The sequence below is a fragment of the Colletotrichum graminicola genome (genome assembly GCF_000149035.1).
Source record: "Colletotrichum graminicola M1.001 genomic scaffold supercont1.1, whole genome shotgun sequence".
Taxonomy (NCBI): Eukaryota; Fungi; Ascomycota; class Sordariomycetes; order Glomerellales; family Glomerellaceae; genus Colletotrichum; species Colletotrichum graminicola.
The window spans coordinates 411,168-438,047 of NW_007361005.1; the positions used below are offsets into that span (position 1 = coordinate 411,168).

General features: G+C 55.1%; 9 protein-coding genes across 9 annotated transcripts; 3 read left to right on the top strand and 6 right to left on the bottom strand.

Moving 5' to 3' along the window:
- Positions 1-498: 498 nt before the first annotated feature.
- GLRG_00111 (uncharacterized protein) lies at positions 499-906 on the bottom strand (the record flags this gene model as incomplete). Its single annotated transcript, XM_008090796.1, has 1 exon — positions 499-906. One exon carries the CDS (start codon positions 904-906, stop codon positions 499-501), a length of 408 nt encoding a protein of 135 aa, XP_008088987.1.
- A 21-nt stretch (positions 907-927) lies between these two features.
- On the bottom strand, positions 928-2,436 carry GLRG_00112 (uncharacterized protein; the record flags this gene model as incomplete). Its single annotated transcript, XM_008090797.1, has 2 exons — positions 928-1,059; positions 1,111-2,436. 2 exons carry the CDS (start codon positions 2,434-2,436, stop codon positions 928-930), a joined length of 1,458 nt encoding a protein of 485 aa, XP_008088988.1.
- Positions 2,437-12,812: 10,376 nt separating this feature from the next.
- GLRG_00113 (uncharacterized protein) lies at positions 12,813-13,423 on the bottom strand (the record flags this gene model as incomplete). Its single annotated transcript, XM_008090798.1, has 2 exons — positions 12,813-12,945; positions 12,969-13,423. The coding sequence occupies 2 exons, from the start codon at positions 13,421-13,423 to the stop codon at positions 12,813-12,815; spliced, it is 588 nt and encodes a 195-aa protein (XP_008088989.1).
- Positions 13,424-13,721: 298 nt separating this feature from the next.
- GLRG_00114 (uncharacterized protein) lies at positions 13,722-14,766 on the top strand (the record flags this gene model as incomplete). The annotated part of the gene is made up of 3 exons (XM_008090799.1): positions 13,722-13,790; positions 13,845-14,408; positions 14,485-14,766. The coding sequence occupies 3 exons, from the start codon at positions 13,722-13,724 to the stop codon at positions 14,764-14,766; spliced, it is 915 nt and encodes a 304-aa protein (XP_008088990.1).
- A 466-nt stretch (positions 14,767-15,232) lies between these two features.
- On the bottom strand, positions 15,233-17,583 carry GLRG_00115 (uncharacterized protein; the record flags this gene model as incomplete). Its single annotated transcript, XM_008090800.1, has 7 exons — positions 15,233-15,817; positions 15,869-16,006; positions 16,056-16,471; positions 16,519-16,924; positions 16,971-17,120; positions 17,234-17,318; positions 17,435-17,583. 7 exons carry the CDS (start codon positions 17,581-17,583, stop codon positions 15,233-15,235), a joined length of 1,929 nt encoding a protein of 642 aa, XP_008088991.1.
- A 1,003-nt stretch (positions 17,584-18,586) lies between these two features.
- Positions 18,587-19,179, top strand: GLRG_00116 (sybindin-like family protein; the record flags this gene model as incomplete). The annotated part of the gene is made up of 2 exons (XM_008090801.1): positions 18,587-18,986; positions 19,076-19,179. The coding sequence occupies 2 exons, from the start codon at positions 18,587-18,589 to the stop codon at positions 19,177-19,179; spliced, it is 504 nt and encodes a 167-aa protein (XP_008088992.1).
- Positions 19,180-19,724: 545 nt separating this feature from the next.
- On the bottom strand, positions 19,725-21,489 carry GLRG_00117 (peroxin-3; the record flags this gene model as incomplete). Its single annotated transcript, XM_008090802.1, has 3 exons — positions 19,725-20,770; positions 20,828-21,240; positions 21,332-21,489. 3 exons carry the CDS (start codon positions 21,487-21,489, stop codon positions 19,725-19,727), a joined length of 1,617 nt encoding a protein of 538 aa, XP_008088993.1.
- Positions 21,490-22,352: 863 nt separating this feature from the next.
- Positions 22,353-23,241, top strand: GLRG_00118 (uncharacterized protein; the record flags this gene model as incomplete). Its single annotated transcript, XM_008090803.1, has 3 exons — positions 22,353-22,428; positions 22,626-22,961; positions 23,054-23,241. The coding sequence occupies 3 exons, from the start codon at positions 22,353-22,355 to the stop codon at positions 23,239-23,241; spliced, it is 600 nt and encodes a 199-aa protein (XP_008088994.1).
- A 996-nt stretch (positions 23,242-24,237) lies between these two features.
- Positions 24,238-26,454, bottom strand: GLRG_00119 (fork head domain-containing protein; the record flags this gene model as incomplete). The annotated part of the gene is made up of 1 exon (XM_008090804.1): positions 24,238-26,454. One exon carries the CDS (start codon positions 26,452-26,454, stop codon positions 24,238-24,240), a length of 2,217 nt encoding a protein of 738 aa, XP_008088995.1.
- Positions 26,455-26,880: the final 426 nt, after the last annotated feature.

Genomic DNA, 26,880 nt, shown 5'->3' on the forward strand with positions numbered 1-26,880 from the left:
TCCTTTCCCTCTCTACGAGGGCGGGTCCCCTCCCATGACCGCCAGACCCGCAAGACCTAAGTAAAATCAATGGCAAAGAGTGGATGAGCACACACACAAGAGCAGTCACGGAATGATCACCCAGGATGCCGCTCCTCTTTGCTTCTTCATTAAGTTTTTTTCTTCTTTAGAATTTTGGCTCAGAATACAGCCACTCACTGTAGGAACAAAGCGAGTGGATCAGAGGCGTAGGGGGAGGACAACACGATCTATCCAGAGTTGTGTCTGGCGAATGCATGGAGATGGATGAGATCTCAAGTCCGCACATGCATGCAGCCTCCCCGCAAAGTGTTTCCCAAGACCGATGCATTTGCTTCTGCATCTGTCCTTACCGATTCCTCCGGGGCCAGTCACCGTATCCCACGGGACTTTCATCCACAGACCCACCCCAGTTCCGCCTTGCCGTTTGATGGACGCCATTTTCAGTCCGTCGCTCATTATAGCTCCGTTCCGCGGGGATTAGGGACTCCCGACCGAGTCAACCCAACTTATAAAAATGTGGATCCCGTCTCTGTGGCGTTGTTTCGCGATGCCAGTTCCACGGACGGGTGTGTCATATGTACGTTGAACAGAAGGTAGTGTGTCGTAAGCAGGATGGGGGGGTAAACGCCAAACGCCAATGCTTGCGATATCGAGGTCGCATAGAGGGGGTGTCGTAAAATCGTCAGGAAAACAAGTGTAAAGGGTGAATCGTAGCAGGCTGAAAGAAGTCAAAGGACCGCCGGTTGACGCACGCTGTCTGTGCAGACGAATTGATCTATCGATGTACCGTGTGAAATGCCGGCCACTCACAATTTCCGCCGTTGAGAAATGGTGTCCACAGAAAAATACCGGGTGTTCGCCGCAGACAAGGAAGAGGTTGCCCATTCCGGACAGGTCGGGAATCAATCAGAGACCCTCTTCGCCTGCCTTGCAGAGCTTGATCTCGCGCCCCCATTCCGACTTGAGGACCTGAGAGGCTGTGATTCGTCGGGTAGGGTTGGGGTCAAGGATGGAGTAGATGACGTTTCTGCAGCGAGCCTACGGGACATTAGCGTTTGCCGTAGCCTTCAAGTCTGCCGAAAAACTCACTCTGTGCAAGGACTCGATCGGCCCATATCCCTCCTCGTCACGACGACCCTCCAAGTACCTGGCGTAGAACTCGTCCTCGTCCTTGCGCGCAACACGCCAAAGGTGACGGCCGGTACGCATGGCCATGTAGATGACACCGCAGGCCCAGACATCGACGGCGCGGGCATCGAACTCCTTGTCGGTGTATTCCTCGGGAGCGATGTAGGGGGCAGAACCGCAGAGGCCAGACACCATGTGGGGGTCCGTCTCCCAGGCCATGCGGAAGCACTCTCCGTTGCCAAAGTCTGTAATCTTCAGGCCGCCACGGGTAGTGAGAAGCAGATTCTCAGGCTTCAGGTCGCGGTGGGCAACTCCCATCTCGTGGAGATACTCGACACCTCGCATCATCTGTTTGAAGTAGCAATCCGCCTCCTGGGTCTCTAGCTTGCCGGCGGAGAGCACGAGGGTGTACAGGTCACCGCCCGCGCAGAACTCCATAACTTCGCAGTAGTCGCCCTTGGCGTCCTTCAGCAGGTCCAGGGTGTGAATAACGTTGGGGTGGCGGAGCGACGAGGAAATGCAAAACTCGGCAGTCAGGCGCTTGCTGTACTTCTTCTCCGTTTCCTCGGGGCGGCGGCGGAACTCCTTGACGGCGAACAGCTTTTCCGTTCCGTTTTCGATCTTCTTGTGGGATATCCTGACGATTCCGAAGGCGCCACGGCCTACGACCTCTTGGCATTTTCCGTACTTCTCGACGAGGGACGATGTCGCGTTCGGGCCATTCTTCTTGTCTCCCGCCATATCCTCCTTCTCGGCCTTGAGGGTGTCGACCCAATTGGAGACGAGCGACAGATCATTGTCGGCGTTCTCCTGCTTCTTGCCGATGAGGGTGCGCCACATGTCGGAGAGCTTCTCCTGGCGACGGCTTGACTTGAGATGGTGTTCATGGCCACCCTGGAGGTCGGGATTCGCCATGAATCGATGTAAGTCCTTTGCAGGCGGTTTGGCGGGTTTGGCGACAGGTTTTTCAGGAACCTTTTCTGCGGTGGTTGCCGAAGGCTTTCTTGCCGGGGGTTGGGGTTTGTCGGAGCCATTAAAGCTGGAACCACGGGGGCGTTGGGGCACCTCGATAGTGTTTCTGGTGGCGTCTTTCGTGGAGAACATGCGTGTGAGCTTGTCCTTCATCGAAGCCTTCTCGGCAGGTTTCGGCAGGGCCTCATGGGACGAGTTGCCGCTGGCGACGACAGACTGGCCATTTTGCGGAGGCAAACGCGGCGAGTTCTTGCCGTCCGACTTGACTGAGGAAGGTTTGGAACTGGCGGCCAAGGAGCTTGTTGGACTCGCCATAGCGGGGGAAGCTGAAGGCATGAGCGCACGCAGCAGCAGCAGCAGCGGCGGGAAGGTTTCTTTTTCTGTGTGGGTTGTTGGTGGACGAGATTCAAGAGGTGGCAGAAACAGGGGGGATGAAGGGCGGTATATACGCGACTGCGACCAAGCAGCGGCCTTTCGCCTCAGGTTTTTTTTTTCTGGTCTAGTTTTCCTCTTTCCGGTCTGATCTCTCTTGGTTGCTGGCTGTCGGTGACGGACAGATGGTGTCAGCCGCAGTAGGGGTGGGAAAAGTTGCAGCCAAGTAGAGCGAGAGAGGGTAGGGGTAAAATTTGGGGGGCAGCAACGGCGGGTTATGCGGGCGATTGGCGGGGTGGGGAGAGTTAAGAGACTGAGAGTTTTGCGACTCGAGTCGAACACGGAAGTGCCGTCGAGCGTCGAAGCGCAGGTCTCTCTGGCAATGGAAGAGTGCACGCTGTGGCGTCAAGAACGCCTCGGCGTAGTGAGAAGGGCTCGGGCCCAAGTAGACGTGACTCGTAGGACAGACAAAATAGCAGGCGTGTTTCAACCCCCTTTTTCTTTCCCTTTTTTTAAGGTTGTTCTGAGGTTGAGATGTGGAGGACGGGCACCGTTATGGTGAGAGTTTGGAGAAAATAGGTCAGAGGGAGAGGGTAGCAAGGTGAAGAGGAAGGGATGGATGTAGGTATTAAGGTAATATGTAGGTGAAAAGAGTGGGTGAGAGGCGAGATGAAGAGAGAGTGTGTGCGAGAGCGTGAGTGAGAGAGAGAGAGAGAGAGAGAGTGAGTGAGAGAGAGAGAGCCAGGGGAGAGAGCAGTGGGCAGGACACAAAGATGGTAGGGGCGCAGCAACAAGCGGGCGGCGGGCGGTGGGCGGTGGGCAGCGAGCAGCGGGTATGGTAGCGGTCTGGTGGCAGACTGCGCGCGCGGCGGGCAGTAACAAAGTAGCCGGAAGAAGATGGATGGGTGGAAGTGAAAGGGAAGAGAGGGGGGGGGATGGGATGGAAGGGAAGGTCACAACCGCAAATGGCCTTCTGGTGTAAGTAAGGTAAGGTAAGGTACGTAGAGAGAAGGGGCAAGAGAAAGAGAGAGAGAGAGAGAGAGAGAGAGAGAGACTAGCGTAGGATGTGTAGCGTCTTTCCGAGGTGAAGTACCTAGGGCCGGGGTGGGGCTTGATGAAGCAAAGATTGGATAGCCCTGCAGGTCAGTACAGCTGAAAGATGCACGACCTACAGTGCAGCGCAGTCAGTCAGTTTGCAGAGAGCAGATGAAAGGCTGGATGGACCTGGGCCCAAACCCGAATTTGGTACCTTGATCTAGGCTAGCTGGTGGTGCTGGTGGTGCTGGTGCTGACACTGGTACCGGTACCGGTGTTGGTACCAATTGTGGTACTGAGACTGCGACCGATGGCTTGCAGCCAACAAGGGTGGTTATAAGGTACTGCGCAGGTTACGCCGGCTGTGTGGTTATGGCACCGGTACCGGTGCCACTTTGTTTTGCCTTTGCTCTGCGCGAGAAAAGAAAAAAAGGAAAGAAAAAATGAGGGAAAATGGCTGAGGCGGACGGGCGGTGTAAGCGAGCGAGAGACAAGTTGGGTGACGGGGCCAGTCTAAGAGCTTCAGGGAAGCTAGCGAGTGAGCAGCCCCCCTGCTCCCTAAAGATTTGGGGAGGAGCAACAAGCTGTTCCGAACTGGAAAGGCTTGGTCACCGCCGAAACTTTGATATGTCAGCAACACCGGCCCCACGAGGTGGGAGTGCGTGTATGGGGGCGGGTGTGGGTGAGAGAGCTTTTGTGGTTTGGCTGCTTGTTGTTGGATGACAGGCAGGAAAATCTGCAAACACCAGGAGAGAGAGAGAGAGAGAGAGAGACGGGGTAAGACGGCGTGTGATGGGCATAGTTGCCGCCTCATGGTGGTCTGTTCTTGGTGTGGAAGACAATGGATTTCACACATGCTTTTCTGTGACTAAGAGATGCCTCACCTGCACTCTGTGTCATAGACACAGGGCGGACGCATCAAGAGAGCCCAAAAATGTCCGCAGGCCAAGGTTGAACAAGGCCACTAGGCCTGGACCCGTGTTCAAGGCAAACCAAAACCAAATGTGTACCTCTTGTCCAAAAGAAGGGTGTGGTGGATTAGAGATGGTTGGTGGTGGTTTGGTCACTGGCAAAGGGGATGGTGACTGATGGGAGAGGCGCGTGGACCGTGGTTGGCTTTGAGCTTGGTTGCTAGTAGTAGACGTTTGGTGTGGGGGAGACGCACGCCGCCGGGATGCGTTCGCTTCTCAGCGGTAGCTAGGCATTCCAATCTTTACGTGTGTGTTAAGACGGGGGGGGGGGGGGGGGGGGGGGGGTGCCGGAGTATCTCCAATGTTGAACAAGCCGTGGTCGTTTGGTTGGTCGGATGGGGCCAGGTCGACGACGCTTTCACTGTCGTGATATACGGATAGATCTAGGGGAGGGGCCAATAATGAAATGGTATTGCGGCATATGCCAGGATATCTCTTTTTTTCCCCTTCCCTTTTTCCCTTTTCTGTTCTCTTCTTTTCTCTCTCTCCTTCCCGGTGGTCCCACGTCCTGGATATTTTAGTGTGGCTCGTTCTTATTTGTCTTTCTTGCTTCAACGGAGACTCTTCGTAACCTTCCACGGCGGCAGATTTGGGGGGGGGAGGGGGGATCCAGAGGGATTGGCCAGGAGCAGGTCCGTCCATCTGTCACTGGTGCGGTATAAAAAAAAGAATGAAAATCCACACAAAGCCACCACCTCCATGCGCGGTTCGGATACGGAACGGGAAGCAGGGCAAGTACAGACGCAGCTGCATCAGAAGGGGAACATGCCTAATTGTGGACCGCCGGCGTTGGGGGAAATGACGGTGGTTCAAGATAAGGTTAGGTTAGGGTAGGTTAGGTCAGGGTACAACAAGAACGGGGACATGAGAAGGGGAAGAGGGGGGGAAACAACAGAGCAAGAGACACAACGAGTCGTCGTCAGCTACCTACTTAGGTACTTAGTTCAATTGATACTTGGCAGTGAATGGCGGCGCCAGTAGTTGTGGCCTCTAACTGTAACTGTCACTGCACATTTTCTGGCTTTTGGTCTGGGTCAGGGTAGGGCAGACGGAGCCCAGGTGCGCTTACCTAACAAAGGTACCATTTCTCTTACCTAGGTAGGTGGGTAGCCAGGAACTCAGGTAGGTAGCTTTCAGTGTTTGATTAGGTAGACAGTCGAGGTTAAGTTGCAGTGTAATCGACGATACACGTATTGCCGTCTCGTCCCTCTTTTTTTTTTTTCTTTTTTTTCGTTTTCCCTTATTTCCCTGCATACGGCGACCAGCCTCCGATGCTGCCGTCGTCGTCACGTCTCTTGGCTAGGCTCAGCCAAGCACCCAAGGTGCGACATGGCATCGGGCTCGAGGAAAGCCTCGGGGACGGGATGGGTGTGACACAATCCGAACGAGAATCTGCCAGCGCAAGCTGCGCGCGGATGGAGTCTGCATGTGGCGACTGGCTGTCGTGTCAGTCATTACGTAGAATTGCCCATCCTATCATTCATTCCTCCGGCCAGTGCCCATCACCTGTTTCGGGGGAACGCCGGCCATGCCCATCATTTCCCCGTTGAGAAGCAAGTGGTAGGTACTTGTCACCATGGTGGTCATTCTGCGTTTGGCTTTTTATTTTGTTTTATTCTTGTCCCGCCTATCTTATCCGCATTGCTGGGCTGAGGCGGCAGCCGGGAATTCGATGACCACATCGTCCAGGGTTTGCGGCCGGCGCATATGTCAAAGGGCAGATTCAAGCTTTCCGGGTGCTCTCTTTCCTTTTTTTTTCCCGCACGGGCTTGGTTGATGATGCGGGAAGAGGACGGTAATTCGCCCAAACGAGCAGGGCCTGGGGTGATGACAGGTCGCGGTGGTGTCGCGCAGCGATGCGCAGGGCAGGCAGGCAGGCAGGCAGGCAGCGTGCAAAATTGGGGCTTCGGAAGAGAAAATGTCAGATTTGCCAGATGTGACACCGCGGACATGGTACACGATGGGAAAGAGAGAGAGAGAGAGAGAGAGAGAAGAGGGGCACTCGCACGGCAGAAAAGGCACACTTGGAGGGGTTCGCCCAGGGTTCGAGCAAAGCCAAGACGGGGTCTGCACAAGGTGCACTGGGATCTTCCTGTGAGCTGTGTGTAGACTAGATCTTGGAAATGTCTTGGACGACCTCATAGCGTGGAACGGAAGTGCGGCAGCACTTGCAGAAATAGAAGAAGAAGAAGAAGCCTGGCACTTCTCTCATGTCATACAGAGGAACGAGAGACTTAAGACTTTGAGAGAAGAGAAGACGTTTGTTCTTCTCGCTCGCTGATTGGGAAACAGTTAGACACTAGGAAAGTACTAGAGCCCCTCCCTCCCTCCCTCCCTTCCTCATCTTCTTACCTACCTAGGTAGGTGGCTTCTGTTAATTGTGAGGGAAAGAAATTCGCATCAAAAATCCCTCCCGCCCCTCAGCTACCGGCCGGCTCATCTCGGTATAATGGGAAGGAGACTTGCTATTTTGTGCAATTTTTGCAGAAAAGTTTGTGTGTGGAGTGATGAAATATGGCAGGAAAGGCAAATCAACGAACCGGACCGAGGGTTCGGCAGAGCAAATTCACGGCAGTGGGACAGAAATAGTGGTACAGGTACGTGCTTTCCCTTCATGTTTGGTGTCAGGTCTGGTCCTCTTTCCCGCAGACGCCCAGCCCAGTATCGCGGCAAGCGCTATACTGTCAGATCGTTAGGCGCATGCCTAGGCAGGCTGGTAGGTACCCCGCACAGTGTCTGCGCAAGCCGATGACGTTTGCGCTTGCCGGCCGAATACGCCATCCGTACATATCCGTACATGATACAGGTTACCCGGCCCAAGACATCCACATACCGAATCGCAAAGCTCGTCGGGACTTGCTTCTTCTCTGCTGGGTTTCCTCATCGGTGCCTGGCGCGATGCATTCGTACTTGCTGTCTGCTTGTCTTTGCTCATCCGATGCCCGTTCAATATCAATACGCACGCAGTAGTTTTGAATCTACCTACCTATCTACAAAGTAACACTGAGCACCCTTGCCAAAGTCCGGCATGTCTCGTCTGCTCTGCTCCTCTCCTCCCCTCCCGGCTGTCCGGTCTCACGGAATCCCCGAATCAGGACATCATTGAAGCACGGCTTTCCATTTTGCCGCTTTCCTCATCGGCCACATCTCTCGTCCCCTGAACCCTTTCTCAACTCTTCCTTCAAAACCTCTCCCTCGTGCTGTATGGCTGGCTTGTGCTTGCTTGCTTGCTGCTACTGCTACACACCAGCGTTACCCTGTCCAGCTCCATCCCCCGCCGTTGCCCTGTTCCTTGTGTCATGCACTGCATTTCGTAGTCCTCTGATCCTCTATCCCCTGGTCCCCCCCGCTCCATCCCAACCATCCGTCCACCTCCTTGCTCGTGTCTTCACCTCATCTCGGGTCGTGTGACTTTCTCTCTATGGGGATCGGGTCTGTCTCGACTGCGCGACCACGCAACCATGGGACCTTCATGCACTTGCGTAACTTTTTTTTTCTTTTTACCGGCATCTACTCGCGCTCTTCTCATCCGTCATCTTGGGCAATGAGCTCATACCTAGTCCTTCGTTTCCCACCATTGGCACTGGCTGCCCTTCGGCCCCGCTGTCTGGTAGCCGGCTCCCGCAACTCATTTGTACCTCGGCAGCTTGCAGCGGATGTGAGTGCCACTGCTACTGCCCATGATTTGTCCCCCCAGGTATCCGTATATGCACTCAACTCGATTTACGACAACCCGTTTTGACAAAAACACACTCGGGCAGCGCTGCCCCATATCAAGCACGTCCAGTCTAGCCACTTACATAATAACAAGAAGGCAGGAGGCTGGACTGCAACACCGTCAGCCCCGTTCTAATCAACCCGCAGACAAAGGAGGAGCCTTGGTCTTGAGAGGCTTGAGAGGCTAAGCCTTTCCGGAGCATTCGGCACGGAAGTAGCTTTGGAGCCCCCTTATACTGCTCGGCAAAGTCAATTTGCTAAGTCTAGCTAGCCAGATGTTGTTGTACATGCGCCTGTCTTTGCCCGTTGCATGATCCAGTGGTGCCGCACTCGTTCATTCCTTGGCGGGCGTGCGGCAGAAACGAGCAGTCCAGAAGACATGTCAACACATGACAAATCTGCCACCAACCGTACCGGACTGCCGGTACGGTTACATCAATTTCCCGCCCATAAACCATCTTGATCTCGCTAAGGCGGTACTTTGACCCCTCACCTTGAGCCATCTCATGGTGGTTTCAGTTGCAGACAGAGACGCGGCGAGGGCAAGCAACTCGTACAGACATGACCGCCGCCTCTCCCCACTCCTGCATCCGCGTTGCTTTCTATGAGGCATTTCCCATCCATGTCTCTCAACCCCTCATGCCCTGCCGTAACTCATTTCGACTTGTCGACACGACAGACCTTCCCAATACTATGCCGCAGCGCCCGTTTCGGCCTGTGCCTCCTCTCAACGGCCTGACGGAACTCCCGTGTTTGGCCATTAGTCAGGCAGTACGCGCGAGTTGATTCGACAACCCCCTCCGAGCTTCATCTGTCCCAAGACATATCACCTTTCGACTAGCACGAGCGAGGGCATCGAGGATCCTTCTCTCCCCCCCACTCAGCTCCAACAGCTACATACATAGTATGCTAGCTGCGAGCTGTCCACCGGGTCTGAGGGGAGGCCAGAGCTTCCTCCGCCTGGCTGTTGTTGGCCCTGCATGTGAGGTTGGGTCGGGGTATCGACGATGCTACGTATCTGCACAAGTCTGCAGGACGAGCAATAAGCGTAGGACGGCTTGCAGCTGGCGGCCTCTTAATTGCGGGCCCCTGCCTCTTCTCTCCCTCACCTGGTCCTGGGCTGGCTTGGCTTGGCTTGGCTTTGCAGCTCTGATTCAACCTCAATAGCAGGGCGGCTCCCCCTCACCGTCTCTCTGAACGTCCCATTGCCGTAAGTGGTGATATGACTGCGTCCCTACAGCTGATGATGTGCTTGATTGTACGGATGAAATGGCCCGAATGTCGAGACTGCCTGCGGCCGCCTGGAACGGTCACCACCGCTTCTCTCCTGCTGCTCTCGGGCAGCACCCCCGGGTCAACGGCTTGGCGGTGATGTTCAGCACTCACCTGTCTTCACCTGCCTCGGCGACCTCGTGTAAACAAGCTCGCAGCTCAGTGGCCCGTCAGCTTCCCAGCAGTCTGGCGTGCTGTGTCTTGCCAGCGTGTACATACCCTTTCCGGCTGCACGAGCCCGCGAAAACGCCAGCCGAACCGTCTGGCAGATTGGCTCGAACGCGTCTCCCCACACGCGGCATGCCGCGACCTCTGGTGCAACTTCACGATGCATATCTGAGCTGACACGCCCACCCCACCCTCCTTCATAGTGCCCGCAGCACAACACGGGTACCTGAAGTGTTCATGGGAGCTCACTTGTCAGCCCTACTGCGATCATGTACAGCTCCGTATCTTTCCACACTTTTATATCTGTTCTTATCTCGTGTGAACCAAGGAGGAGCATTGGCCGGTTTGGTACTACCCTTTGCAAACCGCTGCCGTCCGGGGGGGGGGCGGAGAAGGCGGTTGATGGGCTGGCTGCCCAGCAAAGCGGTGTAGCCTCATGGAGTGATCTCCTACGGCGATCTTTTAAACTACTGAATCGCTGCTTAACGGCCAGGGTGAATGGTGAACCTCGTTTGATCCTCGGTGTGCGTTCAGAGGCCTACAATGTCGGCACGTGGTTACATGCCTGCCCGCGGGTTGGGACCTGAACTTCGAGGGCCTTTGCTTGCTCCTCGACAACATCGCCGACCGTGCCAAGGTAACCCGACACTAGCCTGCACCCTGTCAGATCTCATGGGACATGCACGAAAGGGCGGAGGGCGGATGAGCGTTCTTGTCTCGTCAGCCGTCTCGGCTAAAGCTTAGCATTGTTTCGTGTCGCCTGGTGGCGTTGTCTTCCTCGAGGCCTAGGAAACAGGTCGTTTCTCAGAAATCAGTCGCACTTCGCTTCGGGTGAACACGGCGGCGGGCCTGGCTATCGACAGATAAGGAGAGGCGAGGATTTGCGGTGTAAGTGCGTCAGACGGTGGACGATGGAGGATGGATGATGATGGGCTCGGGATTCCCGTCAGATGGTGTGCGACTTGGCGGGGCTGAGGTGAGACCTGTAGTCTGAGAAAAGAGATGTAGGTCGAGCGATGGGGTTGAGACACGGGATGGCCTGTTCTTATCGTTGTCGTTCTTGCTGTTGTCGTTGCACTTTCGGTTGGCTTTCATAAGGCTGGTTGGTTGAAGGGTGTATCGAGCGCTGGGGCGGGTTCTTGCCACAGCTAAGGCTCTCGTCCCCGAGAGCCTTGGGTCTTCTAAGCCAGCCTTCCATACAGTGTGCCGCTATGGTATCATGATGCTGGATAGGAAGTCAGACTTGTATATTTGAGCCGTGCAAGTATTCGACGACTCGGTTATGGGTCCCTTGGAGGCGCTGGTCTTCTATATTCGCGTTCCGGTATTTTCTTTTCTACTGTCAACCTAGGTAGTATCTCTGTCTGTCCGATCCCGAAACACATGTCAGCAGTATAGCCTCGTTTTGAAGGAGTCGGACTTTCCACATGGCAAGGGGACGGGACGGGACGGGATGTGTTCAATATCAGCCCCCCCAACTTTTGTCCTTTGTCGTTCCCAAATGTCCACAACGAACGATGCCTGATTCCACGTCTGGCCTAGGTTGGTTTGTTTATGGACATGTGCTTGTGTATTGAAGCGGGAGCTTGTTTATGATGCGCACAGAATTGCAGGCATAACTTTTGTAACGTATCATGAGCCCGGTATTGTCAAAGCATATTTGAAACTCCAGAGTATGTTTCACACAGAAATCCATGTGTTAAGGTGCCTGGCTATAAGCTGACTTCTATGTGTACATTTGAACCTCATTCTCTAAGTGCCAAATATCCAGCCTCACTCTCCATTTTCCCCTCGGCATGTCATACCCATGCCAATGTCCCACAATAGACTTACATGGCGTAGCCACAAATCAGTACTTTGGAGGTACATAGTCGATATACAAGAAATAGAGAAGAGACTGTTGGTCCGGTGCTTGTTGGCACAGATGTGTTGTTTCTCACCGGAAGGGGGGGGGGCAGGCGTTATTCTCCATTATGTAGGTACCATATATCCCTCGGGTGCATGGCGAGTGCGACGGCGTTAGTGAACGAAAGCGAGGGAATCTGCAGAGCCCTTCCGTTCCTGCCCGGGAACTCTAGTGTTATGTATAGACAGAGAAGACATCACAGAACTTGACTCTTAGGAAACCAGGATGTAGAATGGCCAATAGAAGGAAGTCTGTAGGCGTTTCTTGGCGAGGTGGGTTGGCCAGCTGCAGTTCCCAAGAGTGTTCTTGTAGTGTTGATGAGAGGTTGCGTCACGGCAAGAAAGCAGATGCCGCCGATCTAGAAGGAACAACGTCGGTGTTGGTTCCCCATCACGAGGCACGTGGGAACCACAAGCCCGCGGATAGCGCGCCAGGCAACCGGAAAGAGGTGGCCGACTCCCCCCCGCCTTGTTTCGACGTCAAGCGGTGCGTCATGGGGTCACATGTCTGCAGGTACGCCGGTCCTTCGTGGATATGTTCTTGAATTGCACCCCTTAAGCTACGAAAAGAGCGCCAAGAACCAATGGTTGAAGGTTTTCGTGCACGGCTTTGTAGGGATTGCTTTTTGGGTCGGTATAAAATTCCGCGGGTTTCATTTCTATATTGGGTGTATCAAGAAGCCAGGGTCCGTGATAGGGATTTGGTACAATAAAGATGTAACTAGGACCAAGGACAGGGCAGGATTGGTTCCCTGCAAGCAAGGAATGGAGAAGGCCCCGGGTATCGACGTGCTTCCTGGTTGTGCCCGGGCTACTCATCCCCCTCTTTCCACCGTGAAGCGGTGCGCATCAACCTAGGACGGAAAAATACTCGAGCATACCATCCTGTTCGTTCAGAGGCAGTATGAGAAATGTCAACACAATACGGGAATCATAGCGCTGAGAGCGTGTGATGGAAGATGCAGAGAGAGACCGGGTAAAGTTATATGCGACATTGAAAGCGCGAGCGCAAGAAGTTCTAAGACGAGCGAGCGGCCGGGTCTCTAGGCTACCCGTCTGTACACTTGGTGATGATGAACGGTGCGTAGTATTTGCATATTCAGCAGTGTAGAATAGCAAACCCATCTTCTCTTGTGCTCGTCTATCCAGAAGCATGCCCACAACCAACGCACATGGACTGGACGGTAGTTGCCAGCCACCAATATTTACACTGCACTGCTTGATCAATGACCTACTCCAGCGATCCCCCCTCTACTCCTGATGTGGCTCGTGGAGGAGACGAGTAGAGCCCGAGTACAAGATGAGGAGTAAAGGCGAAGGAAATTCAGGGTGCACACTGTTCCAACAGCACTGCTGGACCTTGGTGATGAGGTGTTTACCCAAACTGGCAGCCTATTAGTAGCAAACGATAAACTACGGGCCTCAAATTCTATCTCAATAGCGAATCTGCTCCATGCTGCGGGTTTGCCCCGCGCCATCACGTTCCCGCCATCCTGTGTTTGCTCTACCATGTTGTCATCACCAAAGATGTCCACACGCATTTCATTGATCATCTTGCGGCCTCTGGTGTTGAAAAAGCAACAACAGCAGTTGAACAGCGAACTCAGCATGAGGGGCCCCGTGCGGAAGCATTGCGTGAGTGTTGACGCCAGACCTCGCTGCATCTGCAGATATCCCTCCTCGGTGACGATAATCTCGTCCGGGAGGACGGCTTCCCAGACGCCGAATATGTCCGAGACCTTGCCGTCGGTGGTATGCAAACGGAATAGGGCCACGCAGCCGGTCATGGCGCGCGACAGGAAGGTGAGGGTGCCGTAGACGGCACCGGCGGAGCAGGCCGTGTGATAGTTGCTGATGGGCATGCCTGGGAAACACATGGTTAACCGGCGGCCTGGGCACCATGGACGACATGTCCCTTACCTTGGTTTGCTGCCATATGCGGCACAAATGTCTTGCTTCCTTGACGTGAATACGCCCAATGGGGGCCATGGGGGCCACAAGAGGCCCGTTGGAAGTCTGCCTTGGCCTTGGGTTTCTGTTTTTGTTGAATTTCTAATAAGACCCGTGTTGGCCTAGACGGATGAAGAAGCCGGTTGACGAGTTGCTCTCAATACTACAGAGTTATACCTGCCCTATATCCAAACCCTTGATGCCGCTACGATGGCCGAAGGCGCGCAAATGCCAGGAGCCTGCGTGATCGAAGCAAATCTAGATGCTACTGGGACGGGAGTTCGTCAGACCAGCGCACCCCGTTCTTCTCCTTCGTGCTTACCGTATCCATAGATCCGCGCTTCAATCTATACCCTCTGCTTGGCTTCCGGCATCCTCAAGACCATCATCCAGCTGACCACTTCCGAGAAGAACTATACCGAGTTTTGCCAAGCCATCAACTCGGCTCTGCAGCTCCAAGGCCTTGCCTTGCTCTGTACCGCCGTGTACCAGACTTTAAAAGGGCAGTTGACGCTGTTCCACGCCATCTGCGTGCTGCACCTCCTCTCGCTGCTCGGCTTCGGTCTCGTGGCTCAGCGCCGGTACCAAGGCGGCGGCCTCAACCGGTGGCTTGTGATGGCGGCGCTCCGGGTCATCATCGCCTGTGCCTTCACCACGCTCACCGCGTACATCTGGGCAACCGCGCCGACGTTCGGGAACCAGCCGGACTGCAACGCGTCGACCGTCTACGTCGTCTTTGGCGTCAGCATCCGAGCCACCAACGACATCTTCCGTTACGTCATCTTGGCGCTGATGGCGTCTATGGCTTTCGGCTGGGTTCTTAGTATGGTAATGTACGTCGTCCTCGCCCACTGCTGCTGCGGGGGCGCGAGGTCGGGCATGAAGTGGGCGAAGCAGGTGAACCCGGATGTCGAGGTCTTGAAGAAAGTCGTCGGCCGGATCAAGGTCTCTGACCCAAGCTTGGTTCAAGCAGAACCTCATCTCTGGGCAGGTGGTGCAGCTCTTCATCCAGACGGGCATCAATGTCTACATGATTGTCACACTGGAACAGATTGTCAAACGTAACAATCTGTCGAAGGAGGAGAAGGAATGGACTTTTGGACAGATCCTGGCCATCTTTGTACTACTTGGGGTCGTAGTCGAGGTGATTAACATCTTGCTTCTTAAGCTGGATGGCGACCTTGAGGGGGTGCCGATGCAGAACGAGATTGAATTGCGCCCGCAAGAAAATGTAGGCGGCAGGCGGCTGCCCTAAAAAGGGCAACCGTCTCATCAGCTGTTCTCACAATCAGCACATGCATTTGGGTATGAAAAATGTAACCCGTAACCTGGAAAGATGACGCCATCAGCGTTGTTGTAAAGAGCAAACGACAGTCCTCCCGCCATCTTCAAGACATAACCTCCGTCGACTTGATACCGAGATAGATTCTTGTTATCTTGCAGAGTGCATTGTGTAGGCTTACTTACAACACCTTTAGCCACCCAGCTCCATTGATGTTCAGTCAACATAACTCCATCATTCAATGTCACCCCGCCTCGCACGAATTATGTTATGATAGTAGAGCTCCTAGTCCTCGTTCCGAGGGCCTGATTGATTTCTTTAGGTCTTGGACACAAGCAGGCATCATATCAATAAGTAAAAGTAAATACCGGGCAACAAATTCCGACGCCTTCCGTCTAACGCCAGGCAATGTGCTCCAGACACATATATAACTGCAGCCTCAGGACCTCTCATCCTCGCCATCCGCCGACTTTGAAGCGCCCGTCATGCTGGAAACCAAGTCTGCGAACCGTCCTTTCGACGCGGTCAAGTGGCTGTCAGCCCTTGGCGTGCCCGCTGGCGTAACGCCTTGGGAGGTCCCCTCCACGACGTCGGCCACCTCCTTGTAATGCTCCCGGTCCTTGACGAAGCGCGTCAAGTACATGGTTGGATGACGCGTCGGCTTCTTCATTATGCGCTCCACCTCGGCCTCGTAGGCCTTGTCGTAGATGTTGAAGTCAGCATTAGTCGGCGACTCGGCTATGTCACCGGCGGAGGGCTCGTCCTTGTTGAATTCATCCCGCAGACCGACGCCGATACCGAGAATAAGCGGCTCCGATTCCGGCCTGTCGTCGGCGAGGGGGATCCCTTTCTGCGTCAAGTATGCGCGGCGCTTGGCAATCAGGGCCTCAATGTCCTGCTTCTGCGCGTCTTCTCGAACAGGATCAACCGACGGGATAGAAGGGGTAGAGTACCCGTCCCTTGACGATTTCGAATTCTGCCTTTGTCTGGAGAGAATTCCCTTGAATTTGTGAATTGCTTTCATCTGAAATTGTGGTCAGTCCTCTCCCATCTCGACTTCTAGAAGCTTACGTACAACACAAAGGAGATGGTTCATTTTTCGCGTAAAGGCGCGGCTTAATTCAAGCTCGTTTGGGAGCTCCACAATGACAGAGCAGTTGTCTTCCTTGGACAGCAAGGGGTCAGTCCCCTTTTTTGTCACCCATGGGTGTTCCTATGAACCGTCAGAAACATCGAAAGTATAGAGCAGCGTTTGCACCCACCCGCAACTCAGACATCCGAATTCGCTTCTGGGGATCCTTCTCTAGAATGCTGTTCATTAGGTCTACGAAGTCGGGGTTTTCGTCCTCTGGAAGGACAGGGGATTCTGTCTTTATGGCTTCGTACATCTCGAGCACGCCGTCCTGTTCGAAAGGGAGCTTGCCATAGCGCAAGCAGTACAGGGACACGCCCATAGACCAGATATCAGCGGCCCTGCCATCGACATCACCATGCCTGAGTATGCAGAGCTCCGGGGCCAGAAAGGCGGGGGATCCGGCAGACTTGGCCGTCTTCATACCCTCTCCAGGTTTCTCGAACATCTCCGAGACACCAAAGTCTACGATTTTCAGAACATCATCTTCTGTGAGGAGAAGATTGTCCGGTTTGATATCGCGGTGGATGATGCCTTGCTCGTGTACTGGGGTGGTGTCAGCTCGGCCGAGGACGCACCAGGGGACAACTCACGGTACTCGATGCCTAGGATCAAGTCCCGAAACCAGTAACGGCATAGATCTTCGCCATATGGCTCTGCTTTCTCGGTGAGACCGACTTTCATGACGACCCCTTTCTTGCACATCTCGAGAACCATGTACAAGGAATCCTCTTCTGGGTCGTCGAGCACCTCGATCAACTGAACCAAGTTTTGGTGGTTCAGCTTCTTCATGATAGCGATCTCCTCCCTGATGAAGAAGAGGGCGTCATTGTCGTTCCAACCAGCCTTGCGCTCCTGGCCAAAGTCGCCAAAGTGCGGCGAGAGCGGCGCGTTGAGGCTTACACGGTGGGCGAAGCGCTGTGGCCTACGAGCGCCCTGTCGAAGGATGTTGGATTGGGCGCGTTTCCGCAGACGGGCCTTGGAGAACTCCTTGACGGCCTACAAGAGGTGAGTGGGAATCTTGGTTGTGACCAGAAGCTCATACGTATTCATTGCCAAACTGGTCAGTCGCGAGGTGAACGGCGCCATAGGACCCTCGACCTATTTCCTCTTTGATAACGTACTGGTTAATTCGGTGGTGGCTCGAGCCATCGTGATCCCCGGCACCGTATTGCGTCACGGCATTGAGCGTTTCCTGACATTGGTGAGTTCTTGCATGCCCGGCGCATGTCATCGTAACTACCCCGCCCCCCGCTACGAATGACACAGCGCGGCGAGGTTGGCGGGACAAGTTCGTGGCAGACGCACCTTGACTTCACGATGGGCCGAGGGCGTTCGTCGATGGTGCCGCAAAGGGCTTTGAAACTTTGTTTGCTGGGCCGTCGAGTCGGATCTGCACCGAGTTTGCGACGGAATGTTAGATCTTTTGGCTGCGTGGTGGTGGAGTGCGGTGGAGGCAGTGCAAGTTGCAGCGCATGGCATAGAGAGTAACCTGAACGACAGACGTACATGTGGGCAGCGAGCGGCGGACGAGTCCCGGCAGATCCTTCGCCGTGGAACCCTACGGCAATGGTAGGTGATGGCATGTCGGGGGCCGCGATGAACGTCAAGGCCATGGCCGTCGTCGGCGGGCTCAGAGGTTCGCCGGAGTCCGTCATCGTTGCCTGCGCAGGTGTAGATGGAGGAGAAGGAAAATCAAGCTCGACGTGACGCGGAGAGGTGGGGGTGGGAACTATCGAAGCTACCTCTGCCAAAAGTGGATTGATGGATTCGAAGCGCGAGAAACCGAGAGAGAGGTTCAACGACGTTTGAGTGTAGGTAATTAAGCAAAGCAAGAGCTAGCTTTAAGACCTAGAGGAGGGAGAGATGGACATGTGCGACAGAAAAATAAAGATAAAATAAGCGTTTCTTGCTTCCAGCTGCGTTGGTGTCACCACCCGCCCAGCCCCGACGTCAGGTTTTCCCAGGATCAAGTCCCCAGTTTCAGCGCCCTGAGGTTCCGTGTTAGGTATCCATCTTGCCCATGCCTGACCGCGTACATTTCTCAAATCCCAGCGTCTCCAGCCTTTATCATTGGGCGCATTGTAGCTCGCAGGTCCCTCCACTCACTGCATCACCGTCTTTGGACTAACTATCCATTCCCGTAGGGCCAGCGCAAACCCACCCCCCCTCCTCTGCGCGCCGAAGGATTACGTTCCGTTCGGGGTGGTGGTGAGTGAATCCAAGAGAGCTCCACCGTAAGGCAGCCAACCTAGAAGAACAGGGCCCCGCCATAGGCCCCCTGTACGCAACCGGACCAGCTACAGCTCCAGGGTCGCAGTCGCACCTCCAAAAGCCAAACGCAACGGTAGCCGCTTTTCGGGCTGGGGCCACTCAACGACGACGTCCACCACTTATTCGGCTGCCCCGAGCTACCTGCCGAGACTCCTTGCGACTGTGCATTTCCCCAGACCCGTGATACCCAGCAGCTCCAACAACAAGCAGACACATTGACGACAGCCCCGACGACCCAAGTCGACGACATATCCCTCGACATACATCGCATACGACCATCCCCCCCTCCAAACGGCATGCGCCCTTAATCCCCTCGGCCTCCCCTCTCTTCACACGGTCATCCAACCCCAGCTAGGCGCACCGCGTCGCCGCCCCATCCCGCCCACGATGGTCGTCTACTCCTTCTACATCTTCGACCGGCACACGGAATGCATCTACACAAAAACGTGGCTCCCTGCCGAGCGACCGGCATCCCAAACGCCCCTCCCTGTCACGGGCACGACGCCTAGCTCTGGCGGCCCGCCGTCGCAGCAGCTGCGCCGGAGCCAGGTCAACTCGGCAAAGGACGACGCCAAGCTCATCTTCGGTACCGTCTTCTCGCTGCGCAACATGGTCCGCAAGCTCGGCGGCGACGACGACGCCTTCATCAGCTACCGCACCTCGGCCTACAAGTTGCACTACTACGAGACACCCTCGAACCTGCGCTTCGTCATGCTCACCGACACGGCCACCCTGAGCATGCGCAACGTGCTGCATCAGATCTATATTAACCTCTGGGTCGAATATGGTAGGTCTCCATTCATCCAAGGGAAAGAAAGGGGCCCGGTATCAAAAACGGCCCGATCGGGGGGCATTTACTAACTGTATCTTCTGCAGTTGTCAAGAACCCCTTGGCGCCGGCCGAGCATAAGGGCGGCGAGGGCGTGAAGAACGAGCTGTTCGAGCTGGGTCTAGACCAGTTCGTGAGGGGCCTGATGTGACGGAGACCCATCGCCATGGAGTAGCAAAAGCAAACAACACAACGAAAGGCGACACGTGGTCCCATGAGTGGACCTCAAGCCAGCCGGGTATCCTGATGGGCTATTGTTCAATCCGCCCTGGCGACAAGCTTGTGTGCGAAGGGCGGAAGCCGCAGAGGGCATAGATATCGAGCTCAGGTCCAAGCTCAGGGGGCGCGTGGGCCGAAAATAGAGCCGAAAACCAAGGTCGATGGGAGCCTCGTTACAATAGGGGTACAACTCTCAGGCCGAAGCCGTCAGACGGGATAGACTGAAAGAAAAGAGCGGAGCTGCCGCTTCTTGTTCTAGACCATACCCCGTTGGTAATGGTACAGATTCGAGATGAACCATCTATCTCTTGCCATAGATTATACAAATGATACCTCATAATTCCCGTACCCAGCTTCGCCCATCCATCCGCGCCATCGTATCCATGATACTCATTAAAACTTGGTCGTGTGCTCAACCCATGCATCAAAATCATATTCGAAGCGGGAGCTATATTCCTGAAAAGCTTGAGCTTATCCCTATTTCGTGTCAACGGCCCGGTCCCATGCACTCTCGAAGCTTGTAGCCGGATTGACCATGACTACGCTCTCCTCCCCAGTTCCCTGCGTTGTCCCTTGTGTCTGGCTGGGTATATTGATGGCGGTCGTGGTACCCTGGCTGGCCCTCACGTCGACGGCGCTGGCCATGATGCCGCCCTCATCGTCGTGGATCTCGTTCTCCCAGTTGCTAGAGTACACCACGGCTGCGAACCCCTCGAGGTCGCGCACCTGCTCCATCTCCTGGAGGTACTCATTGGGCATGCCGTTCCCAATGACGTGCGCCTGCCGCGTGAGCACTGAGAGGATCTTGGGTAGCAAAACAACCTGCGACGTGCGCGGCTCGGACTGCGCCAGGTCGGGCTTGCCGAATGCTCCCGATGCGAGCTTCTTGTCCACGAGCAGGGAGAAGCCTGCGTCCAGGATGAGGGTGAGCACGTGCGTGAAGGAAGGGGACTCGATGAGATCAGATGTCTCATCGAGGAGCCTCCTCACGGCGGGTGACGACGACGGCGACTGCGACGTAGCACTTTCAGACAGGACCACAATGCTCTCCTCGAGGATGCCCGACTCACGCAGGACATAGTCCTCGCGGTCACGTGGTGGGAGGAGGTAGGGCAGCCACTTCGCCGCCCTGCGCTCCTCGGGGGTGGCGCCCTCGACAATCTTGCGCACCGCGAGCGTTAGCTCCGAGAACTGCTCGAAGCTGAGCAGATCGCGCGGGCTGAGTTGGCCAAAGACTTGGCGGACGGCGGCCTCGACGCGCTGGCCGAGCTCCTTCCACCCTTCGTTGAGGAGCCACCAGCTGAAGGTCAAGTACCGGCGGTTTGTCTCGAAGTCGTTGCCGTAGGGCTGGTTGAGGCCATCGTCGTCATTGTTTTCGAGGCTGATAGTGGCCTGCGCGGTGCCGGTAGCCAGTGATATCACGCTCGACAGGTAGCTGCGGCGGCCGAGGAGGTTGAGTTGAACCCTCGTGAGCATTGTCAGCAATGCGAGGGTATACAGCAGTGTGAACGCTCTCGTAATGGCTACGCTCGTGGTCAGCACCTCCGTTATACGTGTCGGGTGCATTGCCTTTTACTCACAGCTTATCGTTAAATCGTTCCATAATTGCCTCTTGGACTTCTTGTTCTTCTGTGCCGCCGCCGCAGCCGCAGCGCCACCATCCTGCGCCGCACTACCCTCGGCTCTTTCCGCGGGCGCGGCTGACATCGCGTTGGGCACTGTCACTATGCTCGCATGCACGCCACTCTCGCTCTGTACGCTGCTACTGACCATGCTCCTGCCGTCGTCCTCGGTCATGGTAGTATCAGCAATGCTCGGGGGGGCGACGTTCTCGCCGGCCTTGAGACTCTTTGTTTGTCCCTTCATCTTCTGTATTTCATACGTGATATTCTCCGTATTCATGGCCTCTAGGATGTTGGTCGTCGCTGAGGGGAGGAGGGCGAGGACGGTGAAGGTGCAGTCTTCCTGGTTCTGCTCGAATCGACGGCGGAGGCTGCTCCCATCGCGGTTTATTGTTAGCCCAATGGGTTTTCATAGAGAACCAAATGGAAGTCAGGATGGATGGAAGGGAAAAAGAGGCTCACTTCTCCTTTGCGATGCGGTCGCTGCCCATGCGCTCCCGCGCATCGTTAACCTTGCCCAGAACATACTGCGTCACGACATAGCCGGCGCCGACGACCCCGACGCCGATGGCGAGAGGCGTCCTATTCCGGCGGAACCATTGCCGAGTCGCTTCCAACATGGTAATCTGATATGCGACGTGGCGACAGAATATTTGAGGCGTCGCCCGAGTTGGGGTTGGTAGTGGGTACTAAGAGACTGTAAAACGAAATTGAACGGTAACCAGGGAGCAGAAGAGATGAAGGCTGATGAGTCGATGATAATTTGATTGACTTAGTAAAACAATGTTTCGAATAATAAGAGGTCGAGAATTTGGATTGAAGAGAACTGAGATTTCTCTATTCTCCCAATGCACCCGAGATTGGCTGTTCTGGGTGAGCACCGGGGAGACTTGTCGGCAGGTAGTGACTTTTGGGGGCAATTGAGAGCTGCTGGTCCTTGCTGCTGCTTTGTGAGTTGTGAACCGTGATTACCTCGGCCCAGCCACACTTGCGTCCCGCGTCATGCCATTTGATTCATGATCATCGTCCAATTGGATTCCCCTAACAGCTGTGGCTGAACCGCCCCTCAAAGTAACAATGTCATCTAAGGTACCTTCAACAACGTACCGACGACCGCCCACTCACTGCCCACCGCTACTCCTACACGGCATCACAGGCAGACGCTCTTCTCCTCGGGACCCAGCTCGGGTGAACCCCCCCCTCCCATCTATCCCCTGCCTCTAATCCCCCTCCTCTCCTTCCTGGGCCATGCCCCCCTCCCCTCCCTTCTCCGCCCACCCCCCTTATCGGTGCGGCGCATCTGCGCTGGGCTGAGCTTTGCCCCTCAACGACACTCACTCCCTTATCACTATCAGAGAGGCCGGTCGTCACTGCTTACTTGGGTTGCGGCCATCATACCTACGCCTCACACCAGCCGCATTGTCCAACGACCACTACCGTTACAAAAACCACATACAACGCATAACGCCGCTCACCAGACACGATGCAGCAGCAGACCCCTCCCGAATTTATCCTGGACGCATTCGCTGACCCGGCGTCCGTCCGAGACGTGGTCAAAGGTAGACCCTTTTCTCACATGTCACTTCTCCCTTCCTGCAGCCCGCAGCGACAGCCCTGCTAGAACGTCATATCGCTCACCAACGAGCAACCTTCGGCACCCTAAACACCACTCTGCCCGCTTTCAATATCCTTCCACCTGCCCCGACATTCGGACGCAACTGTTGCAATTAGCTAGAAACTAACACCAACCTTATAGGAATCCTCCACACCATCTTCTTCCACCGCTTCTTCCCCGCCGTCGTCCCCTACACCCGGGAGGTCCTCGACTTGACCCTTCCCTACGTCGACGACGTCGAGCTCGAGACCATGATCGAGCAGCGCGCTACCGCTCTAGTCCGCCAGCTCGACGCCGAGCGGTCTTCATCATCAACGTCGACAGGCTCAGGAGGCGGCGGGGGAGGGCGCGGCCAGCTCAACGTCCAGTTCTTCGAGAAGAAGCGCCGCAAGGCCTGGCTCATGCGCGGCGACGAGGAGGTCTGCTGGGAGTGCTGGACCGTCAAGGTCACCGTCGCCGAGCCACGGACTGAGACTGGTATGTGTTCCCTACACGTTCCCGTGTCATTTCTGGACACACTTTCCTCAGAGGGGGAAGATAGAAACTGATAGACTTTGGCGGTACGGCAGAGCGCGCAAAAGTCCGCAAGGCCATGGAACAGACCCTGATGACGACCGTCATGAAAGTCATCACCTTTGTCAATGCCCACAAGGACCACATCCCTCCGATAACGACGCAGGGGTCGAACCCCTTTCCCTACCAGATCAACATTAACCAAAAGGAGTCCGGATGGGCCACGAGGATGGGTATATACTGACGGGAAATTGAGACGTGACCAGGGCCTCTGAGATCCGAGATTTCATGATATCGGCAGGGTCCTTTGCAAGGGGAGATGGTTATGAATGCATTTTATATTGTGACAATACTCAACACTAACGCGTGTCGGCAAGGATATATAGGAAAGGGCAAATACTTGGCGTTACATTTGGGACAGAGCGAGATATTTACACTAAGGCATAGGCAATCTTGGGCAATTGTTATCTAGAGAGCATTTCAATTCGATACCCGTTTCTGACTTGACGAACAGACACGCATGTTGACGTATATGTATGTGCAGAAATAACTTGACGTGGAGAACTGGATAGAGTATATACCGGTCTCTGAAGTAAAAGAACATGAGAGATACCGCCATGGTAGGTTTATGGGGCAAGATGGCGAACTCAATCATCTCACAGGTTCCAACATCTGCAGAGTGCTTGTTCCAGTACTAGAATTGATGATCACTACCAACATCTTCAGCAAGCAGCAGAGAAGCGTATCCGGCTACAGCTGCACACTGAACCCGTGTTGTCCTACACACAATACAACCAAAGGGCCGTTCTAACCCAACCGAAAAAGCAAAGTTCCTGCCATACCCATAGCAAGAGAAAGTGATCCCGAGTCCGAATGGACGGGGCAAAATGGAGAGAGAGAAAAAAAGGCAGAACCCAATGTCTCCCTGCTTTCCCCCTAAAATGATGTTCCTCGCCGCCAAAAAGCCAGATAATATGTGCACTGCTTCGTTCATTATCATAAGCAAACAATCATGGACAAGAGAATCGTGAAAGCCTCAAAGCCCGTATCAGACATTAGTCTTTAAAGCCAAATCAGCCCAAAGTGTTTTTTGGTTCCCGCTCCATTATCGTATGGCCCGAAACAATCGCGCGAATGCCTGAGCATCGGAGAAGTCATGCCAGTGAAGTGCGTTCATACATCGTAACGGTCGTCATGTCTCAGCGCCGATGAGACTCAAAGGTCTCATTACGAAATGAGATTAAAATTGCGAGGTGTAACTCCGTCCAAATGCGGGCTTGCCAGACTTGGAACCCGAAGACTTGGGTTGCGAGCCAGAGCCGATCTTTTCGAAGCCTTGCAGGATGTCGAGGCCCGAATATTCGGTAGCCTCTTCCGCCAGAAAGTCGGTTGTGTCGAAGGAGAAAGAGGGCCAGTCACCCTCCGCCGCCACCTCGTAGAAGGAGTTGGAAATCTTGGTCGGCGAAGGGAACCTCCATTGGGACGCACCGTCGTTGGCCTTGATGGGCGAAGAAAGCCCATCGAAAACCTTGCTGGGGGTCTCCCACATGGCGTTGGATTGCGCCGGGGCCTTCAAGAAAGGCGTCGAAAGCACCGACTTGTTGCCATTGCCAGAGTCGTTCGTGTCGGTCAAGGCATTGGCCGAGTGCGTGCGCTCAGGACGAGGCCGTTTTCCGCTAGATTTCTTGGAGGGCGACTCTTGCGGTAAGCCGTCGAAGAAGTCATTATCCATGTCTTGGAAGATGTCGAAATCATTAGTGGTCATGAGGTTGTAGTTGTAGACGCTCTCGTCCAAGTTGAAGGCCGGGCTCCATGGCGCATTGCCATCGCCAGTCCCGGCCATCTTGCGTATGGGAGACTGGAGCATCTGGCGGACATTTTCGCGGTGCATGCGCAGGTTGGTGTTGGGAGATGCAGAGGGCGGGGCCTTCGTGGGCGGCTTCAGCTTCATGGCGGGTGTGAGCGGTGGCAGCATCTGACCCTGTTGGCGGAGCGGCGACGAGGACGGCGGGGCAAATGCGTTGTAGGACCGACCCTTGCTAGGGCTATCGTAAGACGATGCGCGCAAGCGAGCAATCTCGTCCTCGGCCCTGCCTGCGCGACTGCGCTTCCGTGGACGGTCAGCTTCAGACGTGAGAATGCCAGTCTTTTGCGGGCGTACAGCGGACGACTCAAGGGATGAGATGTAACCGCTGTCGTCCATGGACGCAAATTTTCTCTTGTGCGATCTTGTAATCGAAGATGCAGGGCCGCGTCCAGGCGGAGGAGGAGTACGACTGCGGGGCCCCATGTGTCGCGGGATTGGCGGTGAAGAGTGCATCGTAGGAGGCAGAGGTGAGCATTCGTGATCCAGCTTGTCCTGTCCGTCTTCGGGTGCGGCCGAGTCCGAGACAGGAATGGTAGCGTCGGAGGAGAATTCGACAGCGACCGTAGCCTGCGAAGTAGGCAACGGCGGCAGCGTTGCATGCCTAATCGGTGCAGGAGGCGGAAGGGTCGGCTCTTGGATAGGCACGTTGGCTGGTCTCGAGGGTTCCATGCGGGTCGACATAACGGGCACGTTCTCGGCGGTCGTCGCGGCTTTCCTTGCTGGCTTGTCCTTCATGAACTGCTGTCCCATACCTTCCTGAATAGTCCAGTAGTTGCCCTTGCCTGGGTCGTCCTTGGGTCGCTCCACCTTGATGAAGGCCTTGTGAAGGCTAAGGTTGTGACGAATGCTGTTCTGCCAACCCGACTCCTCCGCCTTGTAGAACGAGTAGGTGTCGGAAATCCACTTATATATCTGGGCGAGGGTCAGACGCCGTTGTGGCGATCGTAGGATGGCCATTCCGATCAAAGTCGCGTAGCTATGGCCTGGTTTCGTTCCGTCGTCGACAATTGGAGGAAAGGAATCGTGCGGGGGCAAGCCTGACTCGTCGGCCTTGACTTTCTTCAGCGGCCTCGATTCCTTGATCGGGGCAGCTTCCATCAGTGTGCGCTTGCCCGGGCCCTTGTGCATATAGAACTGGTCGAAGTTGATCGTCGGTGGCGCAGGGTACAGTTGCGGGTGGACGTTTTCCTTCCCGAAGCCGGCGGCGAGATCCACAGATGGCGGCTTTTGTGCGACGGTCTTGAACTTGGATAGGTAGGGCTTCTTGTGTAGCGAGTCGGTGCTCTGGGAGTTTGTTGATGGAGGTGCCATTGACACCATGTTGAGTTTACTACCTTGCGATTTGAGCGGCAGGAAAGGTGATTTTGAGTTGCCCGACAACGCCTTCAAGGGCGAGTGTCTGTCAGAGGCGAGCATGGGAGGGTTGAGAACGACGTTGTTGTTGCTTGTTGCGCCGAGTGGTCGTCTTGGGGGCTTGGCAGCGGCAGGCATGGGCGCGTGGTTGACCATCTCAGTCGAGTTCTCAAAAAGGTCGTCTTGGTAAATTTGCAACGGTTCATGGGAACCGGCGTGCCGTGTTGGTTTGGCCATTTCGGCCGGTGAAGCTAGTCAAGATGGTTTGCAACAAGCGTTAATGGCGTTTGCGGCAAGCAGCGGGCTGTAGACACGAGGACATGTTAACGATCCACAAGGCAACAGGTTAGATAAGTAGTTGACGGAGTAGTCTTGATTCTTTTGAGCTAACTGAAGGGATGAGAACAGGTGAGGAGAATCAAGGCTCTCACCTTGGTCGGGTCTAGACTCTGGAAATGACTTGTGGGTCGTGAATGCAAGGGGGCTTTTTTTGGCGGTCAAATTCCAAGTATAGCGACGAATTGCGATTTTGGCCGAGGTGATGCGATAGGCCGAGCGGTGGCGGGTTTGTTTCGTGAATCGACTGAATTGAACGGACGCGATGCCTTCAGATGCCGAGCGTGGGTGATGGTATGTGCGTGTTGTGTTTGTGAGCGTGAGTGA